This window comes from Arachis ipaensis, chromosome B9 (assembly GCF_059453495.1).
Source record: "Arachis ipaensis isolate K30076 ecotype BB chromosome B9, ASM5945349v1, whole genome shotgun sequence".
In the NCBI taxonomy this organism is placed as follows: domain Eukaryota; kingdom Viridiplantae; phylum Streptophyta; class Magnoliopsida; order Fabales; family Fabaceae; genus Arachis; species Arachis ipaensis.
Window position 1 is genome coordinate 12,951,345 of NC_142444.1, and position 19,316 is coordinate 12,970,660.

At 26.7% G+C, this 19,316-nt stretch overlaps 1 protein-coding gene across 1 annotated transcript; it reads right to left on the reverse strand.

The window, feature by feature from the left end:
- Positions 1–614: 614 nt before the first annotated feature.
- LOC107618742 (very-long-chain aldehyde decarbonylase CER1) lies at positions 615–11,685 on the reverse strand. Its single transcript, XM_016320884.3, has 10 exons — positions 11,508–11,685; positions 10,888–11,111; positions 9,753–9,985; positions 8,190–8,409; positions 4,041–4,416; positions 3,493–3,600; positions 2,431–2,631; positions 2,195–2,293; positions 1,560–1,733; positions 615–1,018 (listed from the first exon to the last, which is right to left on the reverse strand). The coding sequence occupies exons 1-10, from the start codon at positions 11,565–11,567 to the stop codon at positions 842–844; spliced, it is 1,872 nt and encodes a 623-aa protein (XP_016176370.1). The 5' UTR covers positions 11,568–11,685; the 3' UTR covers positions 615–841.
- Between the last annotated feature and the right edge of the window lie 7,631 nt (positions 11,686–19,316).

Consider the following 19,316-nt stretch of genomic DNA (forward strand, 5'->3'; position numbering starts at 1 on the left):
TGAGCAATAGACCTAAGTTGGAAGTAGAGATTTTTTAGTTGACAAATTTCCTTCCTTACTTCACAAGTTATGTTGTCTAATAAAATTGTTTAATGGGGACATTAAATTAAAAAGGCAATATTTTTGTTTGAGTTATGCTAAAAAATTTTAGCAAATAATTATTATACATATTCATCCAATCATTTTATGAAGTTTACTTTGTAATAATGACTTCATAGTATAGTACTTTATATTTATTTATAGGTTTAATTACTCTACTGGTCCTTATAGTTTCACAAAATTTTCAATTAGGTCCCTATATTTTTTTTTCTTTTAATTGAGTCCTTGCATCAAATTTTTTTTTAAATTGAGTCCCTACACTTTTTTTTTCTTTTTATTTAGGTCCCTGTACCAATTTTTTTTTAGTTGGGTCCCTATAAAATTAAGCCAATTACTACTAAGAGGGACTTAATTGAAAAAAAAAATTTGGTGCATGGACTCAATTAAAAAGAAAAAAAGTATAGGGACCTAATTGAAAATTTCACGAAACTATAGGGACCAACAAAGTAATTAAACATTTTTTATAATAATAGTTTCATATTTTCTATATATAAATTAACACAATGAATACTCAATTAGAATTAATTTTTTATGTTCTCATTAATTCATAGAATTTATTACATTACATAAATTGTAAGATATAACTACTAACACAAATAACTTATGATAATTTAGATATAATGTATAATTAATACAATTTTTATAATATTAATTTTATATCTTTAAATATCATAAACAAATAAACTTAATAGCTGAAATAATATTTAATTTAGTCACATAAAAAAGACTAATTATTAATTATTTAAATTTTAATAAGAGGATTTATTTTTAATGGCCTAAACCCATGATGAATACTTGCTTGCCATATTTTCTCAATGCTAAACATAGCATCTCCACACTCATTAACATCCCATTTTTCTAAGGCATGCAATATCCCTGCAATACGCCATGCACTCATCACCCTTCTTGGCAGCCAATTCTGCAATTGAATTTTGAAATTTAGTTACCGATAAATAATATATTCTAACTTGATTCATATTTATAATCAAATTTAAAAAATAATATAATCAAAATAAATTTATATTTATATTTAAAATATAATAAAAGTTTAAAAATATAACATTGGCTGATTAATAATAACTTTATTCATTATTAAAAAATATGTGAAACACATACACATACATAATATCTAGTGATAGATTTTTTGTTTTTGTAGAGCGTTTTTGATAGTCAAAATATAAATAAAAAATAATTATATTATATACACACAAAAATTAGCCGTTAAATTAGCTAATTATATAAAATACATGTTAAAATATAAAATATACATTGAAAATAGATTAAATCACATATATTTATATACAAATATACGATAATTAATTTGGTAGCTGATTTTTAAGTATGAATTATACCATTTCTGAATATCAAAATAACGGATTCGATATAACTAGCATATTATGTCATAACTCATAAGAACAAATAAATGTTAGCTAAACCTTAAAAGTTATTACAAGACTTACCTCACAGGAATGTACGTTAACTAAAGAAGAGGGAGCTAGCATGGATGGTGTGGTATGATAGAAACAATCTTTGCGAAGTTTCTTTGGAGGAAATTGGGTAAAAGGTATGAACAATGTTCCTTTTGGTGCCTTTTTCTGTTCAGCCTCGTTAATTTGATCTCCTACTAACCATATCTGCAAATTAAATTTGAAACCAGATACATGATTTTCATAATACATTTTAATTTAATTTCCGTTTCTCATGGAATTAACTGATTTTTGTTTTAATTACTCTACTGGTTCTTATGATTTCATCGAATTTTCAATTAGGTTCTTATATTTTTTTCTTTTCAATTAGTCCTATATCATATCAGATTTTGTAATTAGGTCATTGCTGTCACAAAAACATTGAAATCAACTGAATATTCTGTTAATCAAAATAGAATATTCAGTCAATTGTTAGACATGCTCATTTTATTTAACGAAATATTCCGTTAATTCCAATGTTTTTGTCACGACAAGGAATTAATTGCAAAATCTGATATGATATAGGAACCTAATTGAAAAGAAAAAAGTATAAGAATTTAATTAAAAATTCATAAAATTATGAGGATTGACGGAATAATTAAATCTTGATTTCTTTTTTCTTCATGTACCTTTGCAGTGTAGGATCCTGGGAAAACCAAATTCTTTTTGGACTCAGAGCAGAGCTTTGATTGAAGATTATCATAATCATCCTTGTACATTGTTGTAACCTGAAAAGAATTGCATGGAATAGCAATGAAGGAATCCAACTTGTTTTTTCTTGTTTTTTAAATGCACGTTGAATATGAATATATATTGATTATAATAACAAGATTATTGCAAAGATCAAAGTAATAATGTAACGTACCTTGGTACCCCTTTCACATAAAGCACTGACAATAGCATATGAAATCTTGGTAAGTTTACCAGAAAGAAGCACTTGAGTTGTTTCTTTGGGAATGTTATTAAGAACAATAGCCACAACTAAGCTACTTCCATCAACAATCTTTATCTTAAGCTGCGGATAGCTCTTTATGTAAATCTCACCAAGTTTATTAAGCTTATCTCCCTGCATCATCCAATACATTCAAATTATATAACACAATATTAAATTTTTTTTTTGGTCACATACATCAGGAGAGGTTCGAAGAATCAGTTAATAGTCAAATTAGTCCTTAAAAGATAACTCATTTTTTAAATTCATCATAAAAAAATTTATCAATCAAATTAGTCTTTCAAAGATTATAAATTAATCATTTTCGTCTTTCAGTCACTCAATTAATAGTTTTAGTAAATAATTAATGACATAAAATGTTAACTTACATCACACATGATACCTAGTATATCTAATTAGACGTTGAACAAATATATTTATGAAAATTTATCAATTTAGTGTCGTTAAGTTATATTAGGATTAGGGTTTATATAATTGAAAAAATGAACTAAATTGATATATTTTTATAAACATATTTATTCAACATCCAATTAGACATGTTAGGTGTCATATATACTATCCGTTAATGTTTTATATCATCAATTGTTGACGGAAACTATTAGTTAAGTGATAGAAAGATAAAAAAGATTAATTTATAATTTTTAAAGCACTAATTTGATTAATAAATTTTTTCAAAAAGACGAATTTAAAGAATAACATATCCTTCGAAGGCTAATTTCATCATTAGACTCAAATTCAAAACCTCTCTCTATATGGGAAGGGGGAACAAATGCCATCTGAGAAAATGTTGAGAAGTGATGATATACCAAAGAAGCAGGCTTTTGTTAATCATGTAAAAATGATCCTTTTACAAATATGTTCAGTTAGCATTTGATTTAACCATCTCATTAGACTGACAATAATATATCTTAATATATATATACACAAAATAATATATACACATACACACACAAAATAAAAGGTATATATACTTGCCTGGTTCAAAAGACCAAGAGTTAAAACCTTAACTCCTCTCAACTCTGCCTCAAGTATTGCTTCCTCTATCAGTTTGTTTAATGCTTCTCTTTGCCATTTGAAGAAATACTGACAAAATAAAAGAAAAAAAATATATATATTCTTCATTATTTGGTAACTAGAGGTAAAAATAGATGTTAATATTTCTGAATAAATTTTAAGAGTAATGTTTTTCCAATTTTCACACAAAGCTCGTCAACAAAGATTTTCACCGAATTTTACCTTTCAACCAAATACTTACCAGCCTTAAGTTGACTTTCCCCTTTATTAAAAACAAAATAATTAAAAAAAAAATCCTTGTAATTTTTTTTTTTTTGAGTTAGTTCCTATAAATTTTTTATATTTTTATTCATGTCGCTATAATTAATAGATGCTAAATAAGACAAGTTTTGACTGTTTTTTTTTTTTTTTCCGAGCATTACCGAAACCAAAATTTACCAAATTTACAAGGATTTAAAACTTATTTTGCAATAAAAAACCAAAACTATATATAACTAAAGAAATCTTACTTGAACATGGAATCTTGGTATAACCCAAGATTGCAAATTGAGCATTTTGAAATTGTTCCTCTCCAAAACAAATGTTTTGCCATAAAACCAAGTCATCAAAGAAGTCCAAAGTGTCAGTGGCCACAGCAAATAGAGGTACCATTTTGAAGATTGTGGTGTGGATGCTAATGAAGAAAACCCCAACCTAAGATAATATATTGATTCTGGGGTTGTAAGGTGTGTTAGGTGCACCACATCTACTGAACCTTCTTCTCTCTTCAGTGACATTTCATATGTTTTGTCTGAACTCTTGTCCATTGTTCCATACACGTAATCATAAATTGGCATGAAAAGTGAGTAATTAGTTCTGAATTGTGTGTGGTGCAATGAGTGGAACCTGCCATATATATTGCAAATTATATTAGTTAGCGCATGTACAAAATTAAAAACTAAATGTAAGTATTCTTCAAAGATAATACGAGGTTCTTAATTAGATTTGATCTAAAAAACCAAAATTGGCTGCAAAGGTTAAGGGGAAATTTTTTTCAATTATTATTAATGAAATACTTTTAATTATTATTTCACTAATGAGAGCAGAGTTTTTTTCCTAGATCAAACCCTCAAAAAGATTCAAAATGAGAGTGAGGGGACTCAAATACAAAATCACAAAATGTACAACATAAAATATTAGAGTAAAGTATTATTTTGTCTCTAACATAGTTGTTCATAACGTTTAACTCATTCTATTTAAATTTTAAATATTTTAAAATTGTCTCAATGTTATTATGTCGTTAGTGATTTGTTAACAGAGTTGTGACTTAAATAGGATGAAAATATTAAGGACAAAAATGATACATTATTCTTAAAAAAATTATTAAATTAAGTAAAATAAAAATGAATTCTAATAGAATGAATTGCATTATAAATTTAAAATCTTTATTTATTATAGAATGCTTGTAGAATGACTAGTAGATAAATTTTAAAAAAATAAAAAAAATGATACATATACAATAAAATATAAATTATATTTTTTGCCTTTAATATACCGAACTTCTTTAATATTTAATTTAAATAAACTTTGTTTTGAATTTTGAAAAAAAATTTAATTTTATCCTTTAATAATATCAATTTTTTACTTTATATAATTATTCTATTATTTTTAATCATCTCTAAATAAATTATTCTTAACCACATTACTTTTATTTTAAATAAATTTATTTTTTTTAATTTTACTTTTAAAAATTATTACTCATTATAGAATACTTGTAGAATGGCTAATAGATAAATTAAAAAAAAATATAGTATATATACAATAAAATATAAATTATTTTTTTTATCTTTAATATATTAAATTTTTTTAATTAATTAATTAAATTTTATTAACTTTAAAATAAATTTTAATTTTATTCTTTAATAATTTAATTTTTTATGATAGATAATTATTTAATTATTTTTTAATCATATCTAAATAAATTATTCTTAGTTGTATTATTTTTATTCTAAATAAATTTATTTTTGACTAAGAGTGAGATTAAAAAAATAAATTGATTTTTTTTTTCTCAATTTGTTTTTTAGTAGGGTTAGATCTTATCCTCTGTAACTTTTCTCTTTCCTTATCTTATATATATATATATATATACACTGTATAGTTTAATTTCTTGGCTTATTCAATGGATGTTAAAATTCTTATTCAAAGTATACTTAAAAGTTTGACCGGGTCCAGGGAGGAGTAGACAACTGGAGAAATAAGGATACATCGTACATGTCATTATTATTAATATATATACACTGTATAATTAATGTGTATGTGTAAATGTTTATTTGAGTTCAAAAGCACCTTTTTCCATTATTTAAAAGATCGTTATCAGATATATTAAGACAACTTGCAGAGAACTTAGTAGGGTTACGTTATATAAATGGGAAAGTATGAGAAGCCAATAAAATATTTGTATAATGTGTATAATAGAAGTTTAGGAAGTATTAGAGATATAACCATTAGTGTTATTTCTTCTTATCAGTTGAAATTTTTGGGATAAATAGTATCATGACATGATATTAGAGCGCTAGATCCGAAAGGTCAAGAGTTCGATACTTAGTGAACCCCAAAATCTAATCCATTATCTCTATAGCGGGATCCTATCTAAATTATTCAATCACATATGTCTTCCCAGTTCATCAGGTGGTTTCAGTATATATGGAACTATCAATAGAATGATAAGTATTTAATGCAATAATGCATGCAAAGTTATACATAATTATTATTATAAAAAAAATATATCTAACACTTATATAATTAAAAATAATACTATACATTTAAATTTATTTATTAATTATCTAGTGATATGCACTGATTTACAGCCACCTCACGGTAAATAATACACATCATTTTTATTTAATTATTATTAATAATATATTTTTATAGATATTAGTACGCAGTTTGGCTGTGCCATATATTATATGTTTAGATAATTTTTAGTTAGAGAAAATATTATTAATATTTATACTCTTTTTATTTTAAAATAAGTGTTTTTTTTTTAACTTTTAGATTTACTAAAAGAATAAAAGATAGTTATTTTAAAACAAATAAAATAAATTAATATTATAAAATATGATTTTAATCTTCTATAATTTATTTATTTAATATTTTCTTTTCTAGTCTCTTAATGTATAATTTATTATTTTTAGTCATTAATTAATTATTAATATTTAAAAATATAAAATAAAATATGTTGTTAAATTAATAGACTAAAAAAATTAAATTAATAATTAAATAATAAATTATAATAATCTCTTAATATTTCTAATATATATATATATATATATATATATATATATATATATATATATAAAGTAAAATTTTATATTTAATTATTTTTAATTATCAACTGTGCATATGAGTTTTCGCTATTTAATAATAAAATTTTCACTCAGAATTGACCATTGGTCTTAGTTGACAGCATAATATGATAATACATCTCTTTTCATTTTATCTCTCTTTTTTTTTTAATTTACCCTAAAAGGAAAGTGCAATTAATAACACTCATCCGCAACACCAAAATTCATTAATTGAGTTACAACGCTCTTTGATGATAGTAACAGAAACCCATAAAAGAGGAAAAGTCATCCAAATTGGTCACATAATTTATTGGAATGTTGGGCTTGATGCAGTTTAATGTGTCCTTATTATATAAACAATACTAGTGATGACCACTGCCCACTAGCTACGTACCAAGATGGAATCCCCATATTGCATGGATGCATCTCTATCTATATAACTGGTCCCTCATGGCTCATATATATCTTATCCCCAAAAAAAGGTTATAATAGTAATGATTAGTTTTACTCAACTACTTATTATTTAAAATTATTATAAAGAAATACTCGTATATATAAATCCTTCAAAAAATGTAAATGTCACCAAAAGTTTAATTTTTCTATTTAATATTAGTTACTGTTTACATATTATTTAATTTTAGTTATCAAATATAAATTTGAACTTCAATTTGATTTTTAAATTAAATATTATTTCATGTAAATATGCTTGCATTTTACCGACGAATCTTTTAACATTGAACAAAACCCGTTAGTAAAAAAAAATCTATCAATAATATTAGAGATATAATTATTTACGTATCTTTTTTATTGATTTAAACTTAAAAAAAAGTGATTTTATGGTATAATATTAGATTTTTATTACTTAAAAATGTAAAGTTTAATCCTTAATAATCCAAAAAAATCCAACAAAAAGACAAATAAGAAGAAAAATAAAGTCTATACAAAAAATTCAAAAAAAAAAAACTCTAACATAAAAAAAATATATTAGAGATATAACTATTTATGTGTCTTTTCATATCAATTTAAATTTTTGAAAAAAAATAATTTTATAACAAGTAAAAACTAAAATTCGTAAATAATTTGCTGTTTTCTAATAGTGACATGATCATGATGAATACATTTATTAGAGTTAATTCTTTTATTATGATTAATTTTTCTATTTTTTTCGTTCAAAAACAGAAAGTATAATATAAATCGCTTTCAATGATCTAAATTCCATACAAGATAAGATGTAATCGTCGAATGAAAGCTACATAATGAACTAAATACAACTATTATTATTATTATTGTCGGTCCTTTAAGAATTAATTAGTAAGAAGAGAAGAGAGAACTTACGAAGGAGTATAGATGAGAAATTTGAGGAAGGGAAAGAAGGAGAAAAGGGTGGTTGGAATGAACTCAAAGTTGCAATGACCCATATTATTCATAAAGTCAATGTAGGCCAAATAGCCAGCGAAGGATGCAATGGAAGCTGTCCTTGTAATCACTGTTGTGTAAAGTGGAATTGCAAATAACACAAAATATGCTATGTGCTCTGCAAATGGATGGATCACAGCTGCAACAACAACCATTTAATCAACCACTATAACTGCATGCATCTCTCACAAATATTACTAATCTTATGATTTGTTAATCGGTTGTTAATCATATCATATTATTATGTGAAAATGATATTATAAATTGTTAGATGATTGGATATGTTTAACTAATTTTTTTTAATAGTTTGTAATATCATTTTAATATAAAGATATCTTTATGAAAATAGCTATATTGTTAATTTATGAATTTAGAGATCTTTTTTGGAATTAACTGTTATTTTTATATTTTAGATTTATTAAAAATTGATATATTTAGTTATTTAAATATTTTTTATTTAAATATATTAATTTTTTAATGAATTAAAAAAACTAAAATAGACAATTAATTTGAAATTAAAAAATCTATTTTTGAGAAAGAGAAAAATATAAAAATTTGGTAAGGTGTAAATTAAAGATCAAAGTTGGAATTTTTTTCCTGTTATTTTGTAAATATAAAAATCTTATCCTATCTATATTTCTTAAATTATAATTATTTTTAGATATGCGTAAACAAGGTAGCTTTCTGATAATAAATTGTTGGGTAGAGAAATATTATAGGATTATTAAAATTTATTGTTTTTAAAATTTAGTTAGCTATTAATATTTAAAAATATAAGATAAAGTATGTTGTTAGATTATTATTAGACTAAAAAAATTAAACTAAAAAATTAAATTAATGACAAAATAATAAATTTTAATAATCCCTAATATTTTTCAGTTCTAATGGGCCCTAATATTTTTCCTTGTTAGGTGTATACAATTCAAGTGGCAGAAGCTTAATTAGTATTTCACTTGGTTAAGCACTAACTTGATTGATGTGGCCTGTTTTATTTAGTAAACATTGATTGATGGACTTACTTTCAATTTAATTAAAAATCAAGGCTTCTAGTTTAATTTTTTTATTCCATAAATTAAACTTCTCTTTCAACTAAAATATAGCAAAATTTCAAAACTAATTCAATAGAACTAAGAGAACTATATATAACTAACTTGAGTTAAGGGAGCTGCTAGATGAGACCTAAGAGAGTTATTTTCATATAAAAAATATTATGAAACATAAAAAAATAATTATCAGATAAGTCATTACATATTTATATATCCGTGTAATTTTATTTATTTTTAAATATATATTTAATATGAGTAGTTAATTTGGTGATGAATATTTTTGTATATGTAGCAATACCTGAGTTTTAAATTGTGGTTGTTATAATATTAGTGAAAATGAATAATTATAAAAATAAGTGAAAGTGTAATAATAATAATAATAATAATAATAATAATAATAATAATAATAATAATAATAATAATAAAAAGAGCATACAAGTGATGGGTTCAGTGACAATGGAGGAATGGTGATGAGAATGGTATCTGGAATAGAGAAAATGGTGATGGAGTGCCCTATGCAACCAATAATAGAGAAACTCAACAGGTCCAGCATGCAACAGAGTTGTAATAATAACACCATCTGTTTTCCATATTGGTAGGTGAGAACCTTCTGGAACCAACATGTAACCTATGTAGAATAATAACCCATTCAACAATATCTGGTCATCCCTGCAACCATTACAATTACATTTTCATCATACCATTTATCAATTAAATTATACCACCACTCATATCAAAACTGTTTTTTTTTAGCTATTATTTGTATAATTTCTAACATTAAAAAATTCAATTATTATTTTTGGATATTTTTTTCGAACAAAAAAAACATAACAAAACTCTGGTTAGATAAGGTATGGTGGAAAACTGAAAACCTGAAAGTCATGGCAGTAAAGAGAATATTGATAACAGTTCTTTATAGTTAACATTATTGCTCCTATTGAATGGTCATTTTTTTTTACTAAAAAGTTTTCTCATATATTAAATAGGGTATGATAAAAGTATATGCTCAAATATGTCTTTTTTTTTATAAGTATATATATAACATTTTTCTAACTTATTTCTTATAATTTTATGTAGGCAAATTATACTGATTTTTCCTTGGGCTTGGTGAAGTTAATTATAATATTTTCTATTTGTTTGTATTAAAGTAATCTAAATTTTTAGAAAGAAGCTAATGTTAAGTATCTTTATAGATAGAGATGTTTAGTTTAATTTAGTATCTCATTTTATAAAAGAAAAAAGTTTACATACTAGTAACTTTAGTTAGCATAGACACATTCTATTAGTATATTTAGGGGTTTTTTTAAACATTAACTTATAAAAATACATTGATAGTTAAGTACTTATAATATTGGTAAAAAAAATAAATTATATTAGTCTTATAATATTATATTTTATATTTTAGTAATATTTTTTTTAACAATACTTTTTAAAAAATATTGTTTAATAATAAAAAATATTATTTTAATTTTAACAATATTTTTTAAAATACTATAATCACCGTAATTATCATAACATAATCATATTAGAATCATTGTTATGTATTATATATAAATAGTACTTGCACTAACCAATTGCTTTCTCGATCAACTTGTTCAAACTCAATTCCTTTGTCAAGGATTCTGCTTTTGCCTTTGGAGGTTCTGTGGCGAGAAAGAGTGATCCAAGCTTGATCATGGAGCATTCTCAACATCATATATGGAAATATTAGAAAGTATCCAATGTCTCTTTCATTTTGATCCTTCGTTATGAAAGAGTAGGTGCTGTGTGCTATCCATGGTGTCAAAATCACCCACTTTCATCCATTCATACACATCATCACAAAACAAACAAACAAAAATTATGCTTTTTTTTAATAAAAATTAATAAAAAATATTGTAATGCATGATCTTTACATGATAATAGTAAAATACAATATGAAGATGATATTATAAATCGTTAACTGAATATATTTGACTGAACTGTTTAATTTATTAATATAAAGATGTCTTTATAAGAATATTTCGACCACACCATAAAATTTGTATGTTAAGATTTCTCACGAAAAAAATTCAAAGATGAAAAAGAATTCAAATACTTATTATGGGGTTTATATATGATTTGTGAGGCTTAAATAATACTATGATATGATAAACATAAGAGAGGTATAATTTAGATTACTAGACAGAATTGTAATAATAAGTGATGAAACCTTAAAACTTCCAAGAGGCTTCCATGGCCAATCAGTGAGAAAGCCAGGTTTGGAGGCCATATCTTTGTTGATGCAAATGCTTGAGCTGTGTATGTGTGATGTGAAGCTTTGTTCATAAGATCTTGGAATCACTCGGGTATATTGGTAGCTCTATTTATAGCGGCCGAAAAAATATAAACATAAATTTATGAGAGTTAAAGATATTTTCAATATTCAAAACCTCCCTGTGGCCCATGCATGGCGTCCTTGTTCGCATTCTTAAATATGGAAGAAAAGCAAAGAATTTAAATATGTGGTGAAACAATAATGCATGAGATGGGAGATGATAAAAATCAGTTCAAATAGTGTAAAAATTATTTTATTTAATATTTATTAATTATTGTTAGAATCATTATATAATTTTAAATATAATAAATATCTAATTACTGATATTATGTATATGAAATTATAAATGTTATATATATTATATAAAATAATTTTAGATAATATATCTCTAATATTATCCATAGTAAAATTGGTAAAGAGATTAAGCAAAGGATTAGTCACTATTAAATTTATATTTTATATGAGACTCATTATTTTTATTTAAGAATAATTAATCTTTTATTTTATTATTTTATTAATTCTCATCTTAGAGAAGCTTCGTCCAAAAATAAAATTACTATGCTACTAAAAATTATAATGAATGGATGTAATGATAATAATTAAAAAATTAATTTCATCGATTATTCGAATGTTAGTAAAATTAATTATTTTCATGAATTAAAAATTGCTTTTAATTATTACCAACGGAAATACAAATTATTTTTAAATAAAAAAATTTATTTATTACCAGCAATGACTATTCTATTTATAAATATAAATTGTTTTTTAATTATTTTTTGATAATTTTTTTTATTATTGACAGTCAAGTCATAATTATAATTATTTTAATATTACCGACGGTTTAAGCCGTTAGTGAATTGAGACCAAATTTTTTGAATGGGTCACTTATCCATATAATTTTACTTGCGGTTGAGTCGTTGATAAAAATAACTACCAACATCGACGTTATTGCTGTTGACAAAACTAAATTCTCTTATAGTGTTTGAATGTTTTTCTGGTATTAAATTTTAGACGTTCAATAATTAGATTATCATAAATCTTCATTTCTATAAATATAATCTTCGTAATTTTCAATTTGGAATTTGCATCCCTAGATTTTCGTACGTGTATATGGATTGAATTTTGGATTTGCATGATTGGAGGTTTAGGGATTTTCAAGAGGGAAGGAGAGAAGTAGTAAAGAGAGAGAACATGAATATAAATATATAATTTATTATGAGAAGGTAGTTCCAATTGTTTAAATTCGACTTGACCAAAAATTTATTGGACACAATACCAAAGAAGTATTACATTTGCAGTCATACTGTGTTATTTCAATTACATATTTTTTTTATTTTTTTATTTTCGTTATTTTTTTAAGTAGTTATTTATATAAAGATGACTACGGGATGAGCACGGATCGCGAGTACCCGATTATATACCTGTCCGAAACCGAACCGAACCAATTAAATTGGTTCTGGAATTAATGAATAATTGGTCCGATCCGAACCAAACCAATAACTCCTTTAATAATTAGTTCGAGTAACGGTTCTGGGAGTGCGAAACCCGAACCAACCCGTAGACCCGATCATATATTAATTAAATAAAAAATAAAAATTTTAAAAATATATATGCCTTTTAATATGTTTGGATTTTAATATCTTTAGTGTTTAATATGTTTGGATTTTAATATGTTTAGTTTTTAATGTATTTAGTGTTTAACATGTTTAAATTATTTCTATTAATGTTACATGTTTATTGTACTTACAAAATTTTTAAGATAAAAATTTCATTTTTTATATTTTTTTATGAATTTCTGTTTCATCGAGTACTCAATTATCCGAATCGAATCAATCTGTTTTTAATCGGTTTGATTTGGTTCGAATACAGACAAAAAAATACAAATCTAAATTAAATCGAATCAATTACAATTCAGTTAGTTCGGTTCTAATTTTATCTTAAATCTGAACTAACCTCTAAACTAACCTGACCCATGCTCATCCCTAATTATAATTCACTTTTCGTAAAGATACAGACTCAATGATTTTATTTTTTTGACACGTATCATATTGTAGTTCAACAAAAAACATTAACTTGTATTTAATGAGTGATTCCGTTGCAAAATAAAAAAAAAAATCAATTGGTTGGATTAGATTAAAAAAAACCACTTTTTTTTTTTTGGGTCAAGACCCAAACCGCCAAGCCGGTTCAGATGTAAAGAGAAACGGAGCTCCAATTCCAATCCGACCCGAATTCAAATTACACGGATTTGTCTATGAAGCATGCAATTCAAGTTGCGATCTTCATCACCAATGGTGAAGCGCTACTCTTCATCTGCCCGTCACGCCGCCGTCATCTACTTCATTGCCTTCGCCTACCACGTTGATGTCGCCTGCGTCACTATCGTCGGCCGCAACCTTGCCCACGCCTGTGTCGTGGTACTTGCCTTCCATGCCGCCGTCGTCTGCGTCTCTGTTTCCACCCGCAGCGCGCCATCGTAGCCTGCATCACCGTTGTTGCTTGATGTTCGAACTTGCGGACATTGACGAAGTCTTCGCTGGTTGGTATCTGTCGCCATCAGTTCTTCTGAAATGTTTGCTACGATGCCCACAACATCTTCTTCCATTATCGCCCCTATTGAAGATATCTTGCTGTCGAGTTTCAATAAAGCTTCGCGTTTATCGCCCGGCCTGAACGAAGTGATTTGTTCCCTCTCTTCCTGCGCCGCTGGACCTTGCATTGCGTGAGGTCTTCTTCCGTTTTCAAAATTCATCTGTTCTGTCAAATCCGGACCAGTCCGCTGCCTTCCTCTTCTATCTCCGACGGCCAGATTTTTTGTCTCTTGCTGTATTTCTTGGCCCTCGGTTCGATCCCAACGGATACAACTATTCAAGCCCCGAGCCTCTAAAAATGCAATTTGTTTTAGATCTCCCTTCAAATTTCATGTCCAATTTGCCGTTAGTTCATCCTTCAAGCACTTCTTCGCTACTTGATGTGCCAAAAAATTTCCTTCTCTTGGAATCCATGTGAAACCACTTTTTGGGATTTCTGAAGCGAAGCATTGAATATCTCTAAGAATTGGTTCTATCTCTCCAATTCTGGCCTTCATTTCACAGCTTGGACTAAGGTGAGACTATCAGATTATATTATTATTTGCTCTATTTGAAGATTTTTTGCCAAAATTAGTGCTCCTCTAACTGCATGTGCCTCTGCTGCTAGACTAGACGAGACCTTGATCTTCTCTGTTGTTCCGGTGATGATTCTTCCTGTCTGATCTCTGACTACTACCGCTAAGGCACCCTCCCCTGTTTGCTTTTTGGTATGCTGCATCAACATTTGCTTTCATCCCCTTCGTCTTGATTGAGTTGTTGTTATGGCTTGAGTTGTTTCTTCTGTTTTGTTGGCTGCTATGAATTCTGATTCCATCATATTTGCTTTTATAATTGTTACTTGTGGATTGATTTTTGCCTGTTGAAAAGTTGCATTATTTCTTACTTTCCATATCTCCCAGCACATGAATCCAATCCTGGCCATCCTGATTTCATTGTCCTCTCCCCTGTGTTTTTATTTTTCTAAACATCTCCATTAGCCATGCACCAAAGTTTGTCACTGATTCTTTGGTTGGAAAACAATGAGATTGTCTCCCGAAGCATACTGTTCTTGTCCATGGACAAAGCAACAGAACATGTTTGGTCGTTTCCACTTCTTCCATGCAAATTTGACATTTAGGATCCTTAGCAATTCTTTTTTTACACAAATTGTAATTGACAGGAATAATATTATGTACTACTCTCCATAGGAATAATTTAATTTTTTATGGGATCTGAAGACTCTATATATCTTTCCATAATTCTCTAAAATCTGTACTGGTTGATGGAATATCCCCCTCTTGCATTGTTAGCTCTTTTTTTGTCGAATTATAACATGGCACGCGTTAGTTGTCAATTTTCTTTTATGAGAAAACAAATTTAGCCGTTGTAAATTTCTCTTTCTTTTCAAAAAAATTTCTTTGGTCAAGAATAATTATTATAACTAAATTTTTTAAAGAAGTATGCATTATATATAAGGTCTTTATTTTTTAATATAAATTACTATTTATAAAAATACTATTCACCAGGCCATGATATCATTTTTTCAATTCTCTAACACATTCCCCTCATGAATGAACGGTTTAGTATGAAACGGTTAGCCACATTAGTGCCTATGTTCTGTCCATAACATAAATAAATAAGTGGTCCACTAATTTTTATTATTCATATAATAATTTGTTCATAGATAATTTAGATATACTCGATCATTATTTTTCAATTATTTACATTAGGCTTTTTACTTAAATAATAAATTAAATTCAACAATTTAATAATTAAATTAGAATATATTTTAGATAAAATCAAGATACGTATGCTAAATTTTACATGAAAGCTACTTCCATTATTTTTCTTCAACAACTAATAAATAAGGGTTATTTTTTTTGTGAACATAAATAAGGGTTTTTAGACTATTTATATAAATAAAGCAACACGACTTTTTTTTCACTAAATCATTTGTCACTAATAAATTGGTTATTAATTTAACATATTGATTACTAAATCAACCATTATTTGTCATATTTAAAGATCAATCTAGTGACCATATCTAATAGATGAATAACAGAGCAATATTTAAATGCAATAGTAGACACTATTAAATTGGTTCCTCATTTTTGAAATTAATAATCCGTTTAGTTCTTTAGTTTGATGTAAAACTATATTATTTCATATATCTAACATTAGAGTTAGTCACCAAAAAAAACATTAGAGTTAAACTCCAAAATAGTCTCTGAGATTAGTGTCATGCACTAAAATTGTTCCTGAGATTCCTTACGTTCCTAAGATTGGCAAAAATACACCATGTTAGTCCCTGCCTCATTTTTCATTAACGACGTGATGATATGGCTTGATGATTTGGCCTGCTAATGACACGTATCACTCTATGATTTGGCCACATGTAATGGTATGATGATGTGTTGACCAGTGACACATGGCATACTGATATGGATGATTGTGCCACGTGTCGCAATGTTATTTGTCCACGTATCTGTTTGTGCCACGTGTCGCAACCGTATTCGTCCACGTGTCATCTATTATGTCATCATTATAGATGCACCAAATTAGTCCCTCACTTTGCATTAAGTGACTCATTCTAGTCCCTAAAATTGAATGTCGTGTACTAAACTAGTCCCTTCACTAGTTTTTTCTCCTTTTTTCTATAAATTCAAAATTCTCAATATCTTTGAATCCATTAATTCCAATTCTATTTTTTTCACATATTATTTAAATACAAGTGCTTTTATAAAATATATTTTTCTCTTGCGAGTATCCCTAACCGTCGTCTTAGAGTTAACGTGAAGACATTTTAAACACCCCCACTACCATCTCCGACCTCTTTTGAAGATGGTAGTGGGGGTGCTTGAAGTGCCTTTAGTCTAGCCCATTTACACACAAAGGGAAACGCGTTTATTTCATAAGAATCGAAAAAAATGTGTATTTTAATTCTGAATTTCTTGTTAAAAACACGTTTTTTGATAAAAAAAAATGTGTCTAATCAATCGTATAATTCTTTTTTATAATAATATATTTATATATTACAAAATTTATCAATGTTAAATTATTATAGAAAAAAATTATATAATTAAAACTAACATCTTAAAATTTTTTATAAAAACACTTGTATTTAAACGATATGTGAAAAAATAGAATTGAAATTAGTGCATCCAAGATATTAAAAATTTTAAATTTTTTAAAAAAGGAGAAAAACTGGTGAATGGGACTAGTCTGGTGCATGACATTCAATTTTAGGGCCTAAATTAAGTCACTTAATGCAAAGTGAGGGATTAATTTGGTGCATCTACAATGATGGCATAATGGATGACACGTGGATGAATACGATTGCGACACGTGGCCAGATAGCATTGTGACACGTGGCACAACCATCCACATCAGCATGCCACGTGTCACTGGTCAACACATCATCATACCATTACACGTGACCAAATCATGGAGTGACACGTGTCACTAATGGACCACGTCATCAAGTCATGTCATCAAGTCATTAATGGAAAATGGGTGAGGGACTAATATGGTGCATTTTTGTCAATCTCAGGGACGTAATTGGTGCAATTGGAATATCATAAATGTTTTTAGTGCACGACGCCAATCTTAGAGACCATTTTGAAGTTTAACTCGTCAACATTATTTTGATTTAAACCTTTAAAATATAATTTATATGTTTATTATAATTTGTTATATATATGTAATTATTCATGTTTGTTTACCTAATAAAAACTTAAATTAAAAAAAAATAATTTCATAATATAATATTAGAATTTATATGACCAAAAAGTCACAATATTTGATTTTCTTGTATCCAAAAGAAAAAATTTAAATATAAGATAGAGAAAAAAACACGTGTACACAATTCATGTTTTAAATAAAAAAAAAAGAAATTCTTGTGTGAAAAGTATATATATATATATATATATATATATATATATATATATATATATATATATCATTTATGTATATATTTAAATAACTTTATTTTTTTTTTTAGAAAAATAAATTTGTGACACAATTTTTTTTTTAAATAAATAGTGATATATTTTTTTTGCTTTTTGCTAACAATATTATTTAGTAATGTTTTTCTATTAATATTTAGAAATATATATAAAAATAAAAAGTAAAAATAGAAATAATAAAAAAAGAACATGAAATGAGATTAGGTTAGAGAAGCCAAATTCTTAAATATTGGAGGGAGGAGGTGTTATTTGAATATATAGGAGTTTTAAACTCCAACAAAACTAATTTGAGGGACTATGCAATCGTCCTTGATTCAATTTCTGTAGTTTCCCTTTCAACTAATTATTAAGTGTCGTGTTCTTCGTGAAAAGCTTGTTTGTTACTATTTATTTGATGCATGTGATCTTCCTCACAATCATTTGCATAAAATACATATATTTTTAATTGGTGAACACCCATGCTCATAGCCTAAATTCAACACACGGTATTTTCTTAATCATAGGTATGCAAATTAAATTATTTTCCCATCTAATCTAAGCAATATAATTAATTAATCCTGGTCCGGGTACCAGCAAAATTGATTGATCTTTGAGTTACGTGGCAGGTTTGTGAGTAAGCCCTGTGTACATCTTATCTTCTTATCTATGTAATATAATGGACCATGAAACTAATTTGGGTTGGTCAAATGGTCAGCTCACTCGTCCGCTTAAGTAAGTGTTGGAAATTCGAATTCAGTCTTGTGCATGCAGTAATTCATCGACTAACGACAAATCATAAATAGAGTTCAGATCCGCGAATTGAAAGATATCGTGATAAATAAAAAAAAATGGACCATGAGAACCAGAACATAGAATGCAGTTTATTGAGCTTTGACTTTTTTTTTCTTGTGATATTTTTTAATTTGGTAGAAAAAATGACTAATTCATGACAAATTTAAATTTTATTTAAAATTAATAAATTATTAATTACAAAAGATGAGACTCAAATAATATCGTTATTTGCTTGGACAAGTGAATTCAATAACCACTCGACTTATAACCTAATTTAATTGTGGATTGAGCATTGATTGTGCTAGCAAATTATAGGTGAACCACACTGATCCTATTGCATGGAAAGTCTCCTGCGGATCGATTCATTGATGGTAATTGCTATGGTCGAATACAAAATT